Source organism: Vidua chalybeata, chromosome 4 (genome assembly GCF_026979565.1).
Source record: "Vidua chalybeata isolate OUT-0048 chromosome 4, bVidCha1 merged haplotype, whole genome shotgun sequence".
NCBI classification, from domain to species: Eukaryota; Metazoa; Chordata; class Aves; order Passeriformes; family Viduidae; genus Vidua; species Vidua chalybeata.
The window spans coordinates 36,681,012-36,693,941 of record NC_071533.1 but is presented as its reverse complement, the minus strand read 5'-3'; the positions used below and the strand labels follow the sequence as shown (position 1 = coordinate 36,693,941).

The window sequence follows — 12,930 nt, the reverse complement described above, 5'->3', positions numbered from 1 at the left end:
AATTATTGCACAGTGTGCTCTTCTTAACTGTGAACAAGCTATTCAGTAATAACCTAGCAAGGTAGTCATCCACAAACATGCAATAACAAAACCTGGCATCTGAGAGTGCAAGTGTTGAAACTTGAGACATGACCATATTAAGCAGACAAAACCAGCCATATAAAATAAAGTATAAATGGTAAATCCTGCAGCTAACCAATATTTCCAGGGTAACTTATAATTTCATTAGTGTTTCATTAGTATTTTAGATGCTGGAAAATCTGACCCAGAAGCCAAAACTTTGTTGTATTGTAGATGCCATAAAGTAAAAATGTTGCATATACAAACATTACCAGACTGTTTAAAGAAACTAGAAACTTAGCTCAAAATCTTATTCCATACATTCATCTTATTAAATTTTATTTAAAGTTCAGAAGATTTTTGCCACAAAACTATGCCACATTTAGAAGCTAAAATATATATTTATATAAAGAAAAATATATAAAGACAATGTACATAGCATCACTCAAAGAGCATCTACCAAACTCCTCTCAAGTAGCTGCATTCATACTGACAAAAGAGAGCTTATCTCAAATACACACTCCCTAGGACAGGAACATAACATCTCGCTGTTTTACACAAGAAAAAAATCATTAGCTTTCAAACTTCAAAGCACAAGCAGTAAAATCAAATTCAGTTATACACATGAGCACAACTGACATCCCACTAAGCCTGTGGGATGCATTCACTGCATTCAGTGAAAACAGTCTAATTTCAGTCTAATTCTGGCCCCCACCACACCCAGTTTCCTCAATATTTGAGAGTGCTCCTGTCCAGACACCCTCCTCTCACACAAATGTACATGTGGTGCATGTCCAGCTGTTTGCCCCAGCTTCTTCCATCAGAGCAGCCTCATTTCATGTTAGTTTACTTATCAGATGAAGTCAAATGCAGCTGGTCTTCAGCAGGGGAGACCCATGCTCCAAACAGGCAGCACAGAGACTGTGTGAAGTCAGAGCAGCTTTTTGCTACAAAGCTTTAGTAAAGGGAAAATGCACCTGCCCTTTTTTTTATTTTCATCCCTCTCTTATGTTGTAGATCCAGTTTCTGGGTGAGCCTCCAGTCATTAATTTGTTATTCACAGTCTTACAAAACAGCATTCCAGCCCTTCCATACTTGGGGTGCAAGAGCAACCTCTGACTGTTAACACCACCTATGTTTTTGGCCAGTTAGCCAGAGCACAAAATTTTCAGACATTAAGTATTTAAGTGCTGCACAAAGCAAAAGAGCATTACAGACACCAGGCTAGTTCTGAAGTTCTGAAGCAAGCTTGTGTGTGTCCTTAAGCTGGGAACCATGTTTGCATGATTTGAGCTTTCTCTCAGTGTCTGGCACACTACAGTCTCTAAAGCAAACTAAATTGTTTCAGTGTGTACTGTTGTGTATTCCAGTTAGAGCAGTGGAAAGGCAGAATTTCTGCTCCATCTCAGCAAGAAGCAGCCAAAGAGTCCTCTTCCTCCTTTCACTTGGCATCTCTCACTCCCTCAGATACAATAATTTTAGCACACGTAACAGCTTCAGACCTATTAAAAACCGAGACTCTCTAGCACAGCAAGTAAAATATTTTATTTACCAGGTTGTAGAGTACAACTACAAGGACAAATTCAATGAAATCATAACTACTAATACTACAGAAATGGCTTTCCTAATTAAAATCTTCCTCTTTAGAAATGGTGAGTTAAAAATGCAGTAAGTATAGCATGGAGGCAAAACATCTGGTTTTTCTGCCTACTTCTTTTTGCAACCACCTATAGAAAATACATGACATTGATGCTAAATTTAACTAGTTGCAAGCCAGAATGCCAGAGTAGTTGAATTTGCACATTCTATTATTTAAGGGAAAAGTAAGAATTGGATGCCTGAGCATCTGTTGCTATGAACAGAAAAACTGTAGTCATTAGTGCCCAGCAACTGCAGGGATCTCATCACCAGTGTCTTTCCTCCTTTTAATTTTTCCTCTGGCATACCAACCCACTCCTTCATTTTCCATTACCTGCTCTTGGCCCCATCACATACTCCTGTTGCTGCCATCAATTCTGCATGTGCCCCAACTCCAGCAAGACCCACATGGAAATCTAAGGTAAAAAAGGCCCAGCTCAGTTAATTAGCTTGGGTTTTGCCCCACACCTCACTATCTGGTAATGAGGGGCTTATCTTATTCTTGGTCTTTAAGTACTCAAAAAAATGTTAGAAGATACTGGACATATATCTACCTAGATGATTAAACAATTTCCGCTGTAGGTTATTATTTGCTAATAATTTTTTTCTGAATCTCCTCCCTCTGCCCTACATTCATCATTTTGTTTTAAAATAACAAAGGTATTAACAAAAAATTTTAAATTGCCTATTGCAGTTGATGCTTGGTGCATGGTCTTGCATATGCCATGAGGAAGATCTAAGCACCTCTTGAAAGATCATAGCTTTGCTGACCTTTTCTGGTGCCAGCTCACGAACGCCGCCAGCTGAGCTAAGTAACATGGCACCTCTATGGTACTTCCAGTTAAACTCCATCCAACCTTTCTGAAACCACAGAGCACAAATTTCTAATTTCACATTCTATAGAGCAGACTTTGTTTCATAGGCACCTATTAGCATTACAGCAAAGACCTTGAGATAATTACCAAAGCCATGCTAAAAATGTGATGAAAATGTAACTGCACAGGATTCTGTGGTCAATGTCTCCGTAAATTATTACTAGTCTGTGACTGAAATCTGCTTCCAATCTATGTTTTCAATTTCTCTAGTTAATTTGAGGATCTTCTGCTTGCATTCAAAACAGATGATTTAGTCAAACACAGCCTTACTGCTTTAACAACTAATTTCAAAAGCAACGACCATTATATTTCAATACAGATCCTTAAGTATATGCCTTACATACATCTAAAGAAAATAAATACTTAGGCAAGTTACATCCAGACAGTCAAAATGTTTTATAGCATTTATTTTGTGTGGCATAACTAACTTTTGTTGTATGGTTAAATTACTACTGTTAACTTGACTGAGTACAGAAATGTAAATTGCTGAGGCAACAGGATCCCAAACTACTTCAAACTGTAAAACAGAAAATTACACAATCATGACATACATATCTTTTTTCTGTTTTCCCAAACTATCTCAAGTTCTTGCATTTTGTCCCACATGCATCAATAGAGAACACCTAATTTTGCATGAGAGGAATAGATTGTCATCCAACCAATTAAGAAGTATTCAAATTCCTCTCCAAAAACCCTGAATGCTTGCCCTGCCCTCTTCAATGCCAGATTCTGGCATTCTACAGGACCAAACCATGCCAGCAACCTATTTGCAAATGCACAAAACATTGAGATAGGCTCGAGAATGACCACCACCACCACATAAAGACACTCTCCCTGTTGGTTTGCTCATTCAGCTCTGGCTTGCTGGGAGGCCAGGTCTGTACTGCAGCTAATAAACGCCACCTGCTGAAAGCAACCTGGATAGAACAGCATTCCTTGCAAAAGAATAAGCAGTAGCAGGTTAAAGATGCCACAGATACTGCTGTGATAAGCCCACAGCAGGAACCTCATTGCTGTAACTTACTGTGGCAGAAGCTTCGCAGTCAGGGTAGTTCTTGAGCACCTCAGCCGGCAAGGGACAAGGAAATAATTGCACAGAGAACTGGTTCATGAATTACAGGAGGATGTGCTAGAGATCACAGTGGGTAACTGCCACTCATCAACACTCCACTTGGGAAAGAGAAGTGGAAAGAAGAAGAATGTATCTGAAAAACTAATTAACTGGGAGTGATTTTAAGGTAACATCACACCTGTAAATAAGTGAATAGATCACTGAGATTCAGATAACCTGAGTCACTTAGAGAGAGCATACACACTTGTACTTAATTTAGGAACAACAAGACAAGAGCAGCTGACATCTTGACTCATGCCTCTGTGCCCTTCTCATCTAATAATCCAAGAAAAGCTCCTAACAGTTCTTTCTTTGGATATCACTCACAGTACTTCACAGTCTCCATAAAACAGCTGGTGAAAACAAATACTTCTCAGAATGCCTTTGGAAGACATCCTTAAGCTCTCAGAGCAACAGAGTTGGTAGTGAACACCTGACATCCACACACATATTTTGAGAGTTTTACTTTGGACCAACCCTAATGTGGTTCCCTGTTTGTGGCTAGAGCACAATGGTGAACATCATCTTCATTTTAGATTCATCTGAAGGAAACAGAGCTCACATGTTGTAAGACCATCCCACAGTGCACATCACAAGCCAGTAACTGCTGATGACTAAAAGTTGCTCATCTTTTTTGCGGACACTAAAAACTATTAGATAGAACATCATGACTGTAAAAATGTAAACAAACAACCAAAAGCACCGGTGGTACTGAACACAGGGAAAAAAAGTTCTGGATTTTTCTTGTAAAAAATGAAAAATTGCTTACCTGAGTCTGGAGTCTTTAAAGGTGTCTAAATAAGAAGGATAGTTCCAAGTAACATTACTCCCTTTACATCGCAGCTCTAGGCTTTGTCCTGCAGCCAGGCTTAAGGTGGCAGCTAGTTTCTGGAAGTGACCTTTATCCATCATCTGTGTCATTATGGACTGGGACTTCAAAGAAGAATCCACAGACTCTCTCTCCTTCATTCTGGGATTCTTGGGTTTTACTTTCTTGTTTACAGGCTTAATTTTGTTTTCTCCAGGTTCTTTGGGACGCTTACTCTTCGCAGGCTGTCCAATAACTGGTAAAATAAAGAAGGCAATGTTACTGATTAGAAAAAGTTTATATAGTCTTTTGGGGGGAAAAAAAATCTTCTTTATTATCCCAGAGAATAACTGAAGTTTTGTTCTTCCTAGAAAAGATGCATAAAACTTAGTAAGAGTTAATTTACTTAAGTTTTTGAAGTCTGCCATAGCCCATTTTCCTGGAGAAAAAGGGAAAAAAAAAAAAAAAAGAGAGCTTTCAAGAACATACGGAAAATCTATACTTACATAAACAGAGAAATATGCAAGGTATGAAAACTTTACAAATGGTAAGGGAAAGAAATACAGCACTTCTATCTGCAGCCACTTTTGTCATTTCCACCTCCTGGCATTGCCATGCAGCATTCAATGCTACAAAAGCTCTCCATGTTCATGTTATGTGCCCATCACTTCTGCATGACCTCTTCACACACCACGCTTCCATAAGGGACACATGAAGGACTCACAAGTGTAGAACTTCATGACAATTTATAAAATACTAATAGTGATGCAGATTTCTTAGTTTACAGTAATTACTGAAATGCAAGTGATACTTCAGTCACTTGAAGGTGACCTACTTAAGTTGTCACTTCTCCATAACAGCCATTTGACAGTCCAGATGAAGACAGAATCTTATCTAGAGACAAACAGTAAGAGATTTCATTACCTCATAGAGACAACAGGGATGCCCAGTTGCCTTAACAAACAAAGGAAACAGAAAGAAAAAGTGAGGTGTCTCAAATATTTAAAAATAAAACAAAACATTCCAACTTTAACTGACATCGGAAGCACAGTCCTTTTGTGAGACAAACCTAAAACTACTTTTGCCAGACATCAGAAACACTACTAACTGCACCTGACAGCTGATTCTTGTTTTCCACATAGAAACACTGAGGTATGTATCAATCAGCAAGGTCCCTCTGGAATGAAAAACTCAGCATACTCATATACTCAGCATAATTAAAACTGGTACAAGCTGCCAGTTCAAACAGCAGGACTTCCAGATTCCTGCCACTGATGGCTCCTGTGACACTCCTCAAACCCCAGCTGGACACCTTGCACTGTGTCAGCTTTGACTTCTCCAAGTCCAGGCTGATGTACAACACATTTCTTTTCAACAACAGTGCCTTGTGAGTACAAATTTTAAAAACAAGAATTTGTAGCATTTTTTCCTTGCATTACATTAGAAAGGCTACAGTGGGTCAGACCAAAATTATTTGCACTGACACCACCTAGTGTCAGATGCCAATCAGGGAACAGGGCAACCATCTCTGCTCCTTTGATACTACTCTCCCAAGCTTCCAAGAACCTTTAGCTCAAGGGGCCTGTGAACCACAGTTGTCATCATTTTATTGTGCTTGGCTAGTTTTGTTTTTGTTTGGTTTTGGGGTTTTTTGGGTTTTTTTTTAATTATATTATCCTTGGATATTTTCCTTCATTGATTTGCCTGGTCCATTTTGAAAATTACACAAATTACACATAAATACTATATACCTTCTAGTTTTTGTATTAAATAAATAAATATCCATGTTTCTCCAACACATATACTTTCACAAAACTTGAGCATTTTTGACTCATTTTCTTTCCAGACTGACAGGTCCTACTCTAATTGTTCCTGTAAAAAATATGCATCTTACAACAGTTCAGCTACACCACATTTGTTTGATGGCAAGAACACAAAAGCAGACTGTACACCAGGTTCAAGGTATGCTCAGATCTAGTTGTAAATATTAATTGTGTCTTCTTTCCTGTCTAAACAGCTCATTACTTTTCAAGATAACAATATTAGGAGCTGACTTTTTTTTAAAATAATCAAGTGTACTTCCAAGACCACTTTCCTAAGTAAGAGCTATTGGTTAAAAATTTGTAAGTAGAAACCCATCAAGGCATACATGAATTTAGAACAGTTTGTGTTATTTAGCATCCACCAACATGAAATCTGAAGTCCCATTTTCCCTACCCAGTCTTTCAAAATTGAGAGATCATTCTACAACTCTTTTACTGACAGTTTTCTTTTCTTTTAACAGATACTTAAACATGCTGAAAAGCATGTGCCTTACAAGATTCCTGTTAAATTCAACTGGATAAAAGCAATTCTATCCACATGGCAAAAAGACTAATTTCTATTTCCTATTAGTTATTGCTCTGTGAGAGGTCTTCCTTTGTCTCACAGCACATCAGTTCCCAAGGTATCTTGTATAACAGGCTTAATAAAAGCCTTTGGGAATCCAAGTACATCAACCAAATCATCCATGGCCACACTCTTACAAAAAGTCCTCAGAGAACCTCAGCAGATCTGAAAAACAAAACTTCTCAAGGAAAAAAAAAAAAATGTCATGCCAAAGCCATACTGACTTTTCAGCAATTCAGTTCAGTTCAGTTTACAGAACACAGACATCTGGCTTGTGGCCTCTACCTCCTCCAAATATTGTAAATTACTGGGATATTCCATTTCCCTGGAAAGGTATAGTTATATGATATGATATAGTGATATGCAGTGATATCACAATCAATTCAGTTGGAAAAGACCTCTGAGATAATTGAGTTCAACCTCTGACCAAAACCCACAATGTCAATTAGGCCATGGCACTAAGTGCCATCCAGTCTTTCCTTAAACACCTTCAGGGACAGTGATTCCATCACCTCCACTGGCAGTTCATCCCAGTGTCTAATCAGATCTACTGTGAAGAAATTTCTTCTAATGTCCCTTGGCCCAGCCTGAGGCTCTGTCCTGTCGTCCTGTCACTTGCTGCCTGGGAGAACAGGCCAAACTCCACCTTGCTACCACTTTTTTTCAGATAGTTGTAGAGAATGATAAAGTCATCACTGAGCCTCCTTTTCTCCAGGCTAAGCAACCCCAGCTCCATCAGCCACTCCTCTAGAGTGGACTTACCCTCTAGACCCTTCATCAGCTTCATTGCCCTTCCCTGGAAAAAGATGTAAAGTTATGACATACTATGCACCTGGGTTAAGGCTTCACCAATTTCAGATTCAAATTTCTTTTACACCTCAGGTGTATAACATAAAATCTTGGCACTTAAACAGTTTCTGTTGCTAATTTTCTCTCTCACTGATTCTTCTGGCATGTTAATGAGATGTCCTCTAATGATTCTCCCCATAGAGAAAAATTCAATTTCAGAGTCTGCTCTTACAGTGCTTCATAGGATACTGCACTCTAAGTTTCTTCTGTGCTTATCAGGTCACCATTTGCTATTAAAACCTCTCTAAGCACCTCCACAGTGAACATGGGTGTGCACAGACAAATTTTTAAATTTCACTTTCTATGGATGCTGTTTCTTATCCTCCATTCCTACCAGCCATAAAAATTCTGCAGCCATGTCTCCCTGCCCCATCATGGCACATCAGAAGAAGTAAAAGGATTTATGGCTGATTTTATCCTTTTGTAAGCTGTTTCTCAAAGTCTTTTTGTCTGCTTTATTCTGGTTTTTATATTTAATCCACATGTGAATTAAGGAGCCTCCTTCTCTTATGTAATTCCCCCTTCCAAAATTAAACACACCAGTGGTTTCTTTGTCTTTTAGTATTCCAGCAAGAATATTAGAACTACAGTCTGGCCCTTCCACAACAACATCTGAATCCAATTACTTGAGTACTGCTCCAGAGCGAGTCAAGAATTGCTGTTCTTCTGAGGGGCTCTCTGCATAGCAGCTCTAAGTCATTATTTGTGGCATCTAAACAATTGCATTCTGCACCACACCTCAATGTGTGTGACCCAGACCATGTGAGAGGAAGTTATTCTTCCTTTTGCTTTTCTATCCAGTCCTTGCTGCCCCTCTGATTTTCCTTAGCAGAGCAGTTATTACACATTGGGTGGTCAGTTACCAGGTTGGTTCTTCTCCACAGGGCTGGTATTTCAGTCTCAATGACTTTTACCATCAAAACCCACCAGGAAACAGATTTAACACTGAAGTTTTCTTCAACACATGCTGCAACTTCGCCCTTGGGTAAGCTATTCCATCTTAGTGGAATTCCATCACACTACTGTGCCCTAGCATTGGGAGGTTCCACTGACAGGCCTCATAAGCCTTTTGAATAAGCATTCCCATTTCAAATTGGCCATTCCAGTTCCTTGTTGAACTTTCCAGATTACTCTGTAGCAGCACACAAGCTTTGGTTCCGTCATCCTTTTTCTTTTTTTTTCCCCCCATCAAACCCTACTGAAATTTGTTCACACTATTCTTTGACATTTCCTCTACTTTTTGCCAATCTTGATTCTGACATTATTTCAAAGGCACAGGGACCCTGCAACCTCACCCCTAGGAAATGCTTCATCCCACCCTGTGTGCTCTGCCACATCTGAGACTCTGCCTTTAAGAAACTGTTACAGACTCCGCTATGAAAGCTTTTCAATTTTAAGTGCCAGAAGCCTGGTTTTGATTTTCTCAAGATTAAGTTTTTTCTCTCCACACAAGCTCCCTCTGTTTCATGTTTCTGCAGTTCAGCAAGTCTGAACACTTTCCTCCTACACCACACTCCCAGCTGCTCAGTGAGAGCCTTGTCTGCCTGACCTTGTATTTCCCCGCAGGTGACAGCAGGGGCATTTGAGGAAACACATCAGATGAGCTTTTATCTCCCTGCACTGAAAACCTGGTTCTGCCTCTGTTGCACCTCTCAGAGAGGTGAGTTTCCAAGCAAGCTGTGGCCATGTTCCTTCCCAACACTCCCTTGTAAGTCTGCCCAGATATCTACTGACAGCACCACTTCTGCACCTCACAATCCTGTCTCCGGTCTTACCTGAATTAAGTCTTTCTATGCCAGGTAAGGAAATTAACTGCTACAGTATCACCCAAGGTAAAGAGGACACACAATCAAATCCCTCCAGGAACACAGAAATCATCACCAAGAATCCTCCATTTCCTTACTCAATCTGCAATACTTTTCCAAGAAAGGGAACAAAGTAAATTAGCCCATTTATGTAAGCACATGAATATGCCACATTTGGGCTATTTCACTGTCTCACTAGGATTATGCACTGAGCCCTCACTGTTTTAATAACATTGCACTGCCTAATGTTGCACGGCTTTAGTGCAACAGCATTTCTTATTATATATAAAAATAAAATAAAGACTTAGAAAAATATTAATTGAGAAAATGCCTCATTTCTACCACTAATCAGCTCCTAAAGTCGGTTCTAAGAGGCACTGTACTAATTTCAGCTGCAACAGTACATTTGGGGTCCCCAATAACTCATCATGCCAAAGTAGGAGACTATACATCCATATGCCACAGAAATACATCATGCAGCACTTTTGGTCCTGGTTTACAGTATTTGTCTTACCCTATCCTTTAATGTCTGCCCCTTGTTCTCACAAATGTCAGACACGCAATTCCAAAATGGGTGTTAGTTATATAATCCTAAAAAGCATTTGCTTTTTACTTGAAACATCACCTATATCCACATACACATTCCACTGGTCTCACAGCTGCACAGGTCATAACTCGAGAAGGCCCCTGATCTTCAAGTGTCAGCCTAGAGAACCTGAGCAGCAGTGTGTGAGCCTGGTCTCCCACAAGTACAAAGGAGGCATGTTCACTGTCCACCAGACATACCCATTCCACAAGGCACCCCCCCATGCTACATCTTGGTACCATCAGAGACCGAAAACTCTCTCAATTTATACTAATTAGCTCTTCCTTGAGGTGAAAATAAATTAAGTACGAGGTTACCATAAATTTAAAAAATAAATTAAAAAATAAAAATAAAAAATAAATTAAGTGTGAGATTACCATAAAGTATAATTAACAAGCAGGATTACTATATGAGGAAAGAGTCTTTGTGATTACAAGTAATGTAACAGAACAAGCTGGGCGCATCTTATCATTTGTGATAGTTCAAACGAAAAGTTAATCATCCAAACACAGAGCCAAACTGGAGGGACATATTTCATTAGTTAATAAATTAATATAAGATAAATTAGGAAGACTATTTTGAAATTACAATTCCTACATTAGGACTTCTACATTTAGCTTTAGACAAGAAACTCTGATTAAATATGCCTGGTTACTTTCTCCCATTGCTAAGCTTCTGGATGGCAGAGCTGGAACTCATTCTGTGTTTTTATTGTCTACTTCTGAAATAGAAAACACTTTTCTTGATGTGGTATACCCACAGACCAGATCTTTTGGCAGAAATCCTTTCCCACACCACTCTGATCCACAGTGCAATTCCTCTGCATGTAGTTGTGAGAAAAACTAGGCTGGAAAAAGCTTCTGGAATTCCTTTCCCATCTCTGTTCAGCTGCTCTGAGCCACGTCCAGTTGAGCTCTGACTCTCCCAGAGGCTGGAGACTCTACAGCCTCCTCTGGCAAATTCTCTCTATGTTTAACAGCTCTTAGGGTGGAGGATTTTTATGTTCTTATAAGAATGTTTTCCTTATGACCTACTAAAGTACTTGTGGTAACTGCCTTTCACCACACGTGAGAGCCTGCCTCCTATTTCTCTACAAACCCTTCTGTGGGCTATACAGGCCTTGATCCCCAAGCCCGTCCACGGTGAAAAACAATGGAATTAATTTTTTGTTGTTTCTTCCGAATAAGTATTAATAAGTTCATTCACATTTTGCAAGAGGGAAAGAGCCTCCCTTTTGCTAGTTAAAGTCTACATAAGTCAAGAATTAGTTACCAATGTCCCTTCCCCACCACGACTTTCTCACAGCCTGAAGCGGCTGTGAGAAAAAAGTTACGAGAACTTTTCTCGTAACTTTACTCAAGTTATGAGTAAAATTCGATACTCTCAATCAAACAACGATGAAGAAAGACAAAAAATGTTTTGGTTGTTTTTTAAATCCGAGCACCACGTCCAACGCTGTCCCACGTCCAGCACTGTCCCTCCTCAGGCGCCACATGGGACCAGACGCGGACTTAAACGCTCTATCCCAAAGAGAGCGGGCGGCAGGAGCAGCCGGGGCTGCTGCGAACGCCTCTCCCCAAAACCCAAACCCACATTTTCGCCTGAAGGCTTCGGCGACCGGCTGGCCGCACACGATGCGAGCAACCCGCCTTCCCTCCGCCTCTGCCCAGCGGGACGGGAGCCCCGCCGCCGCCCCCTCCCGTGATGCTTCCCACTCCTGTCCCGGGCACGGTCGGGCCGGCGGGTACGGCTGGGAAAAGGGAAGCCGGCGGCGCCTCGCAAAGCGGGGGGACCCGTCGGGGCGGCGGCTCACCGTGTGGCAGCGCTTCCTGCAGCAGCAGCAGGCTGAGGAGCACCCAGAGCCGCATGGCGGGAGCGGCCCGGGCGCGGCGGCGGTGGGGCGGGCGCGGAGCGGGGCGGCCGCGGGGCGCCTCGGCGGGGAGGGGCCGGGGCCGGGCCGCTCCCGCCGCCACCCGCCCCTCCTCGCTGGAGACCCCGTGTGCGGAGCGGAGCTGGGGCCGCATTACGTGCGGGGACACCCGGGTCGGCTGTTCTTGAAGCAGCTCGTCGGTGCCAGCTGCCCCTCGCCATACGAGGCTCTGCAGCGGCCCGGCTGTTTGTTGGCTGCCCTGGGGCCCGCAGCCGGGCGGGCAGAGCGGAGCAGCGGGAGCCGCACGGGCTGTATCGCCGGTGACCCCGGGGCTGCACGTAGGGCACTGAACCGTGCTGGCCGAAGCCAGCAAAAGCATATTTTTACGTCAAACTGTTGCACTCGTACCAGCCTGCCACACCGAAAGCACCTCACTGTGGGAGAGAGAGGCAGTCTCTCTCTGGACACAGGTGAAGCACACTGAGACAGCGCACGTCTCTCTGCTGCTAGCAAATAGATGAAAATGGTAAACTTGATGTCTGCCGCTATGTGTGGTTCTGCTCACAATGAGCTGTAAAAAGCCATTTCTTGAAATTTGAGGGTCTTCTTGTAGGAGAAACCCCTGTACGGCCCCCTTGTTTGGCTGGAGGGGCCACAAAGGTAGGTGCAAGGCAAGGTTGGGTTTGAACGGCGGGCGGGGGAGGGGGAGGGGGAAATAATGGCTGTCAGAGATCAAAGGCAGACCCCAAAGCAGACACAACCACAGCCCAATGTGAATAAAAATAAATAAAAATGGTGTGCCTGACCACAGCTCCAAAGCCACAGCAGATATGAGAGCAAAGTATTTACAGATTATTTAAAGGAAGCCTGGGCTTCATCTCCATCCACACAAAAAGTTAGAAGGTCCATGCATAACGCTCCCCCACCCTCATAAATACAC

At 41.8% G+C, this 12,930-nt stretch overlaps 1 protein-coding gene across 1 annotated transcript in view; it reads right to left on the bottom strand.

Annotated features, from left to right (window-relative positions):
• Positions 1-12,033, bottom strand: part of PDGFRL (platelet derived growth factor receptor like) — a 20,401-nt gene extending 8,368 nt beyond the window's left edge. Inside the window, 2 exon segments of the mRNA XM_053940087.1 lie at positions 4,454-4,748; positions 11,934-12,033. Of these exon segments, the coding sequence (XP_053796062.1) occupies positions 4,454-4,748; positions 11,934-11,988 (350 nt within the window). The 5' untranslated portion in view covers positions 11,989-12,033.
• Positions 12,034-12,930: the final 897 nt, after the last annotated feature.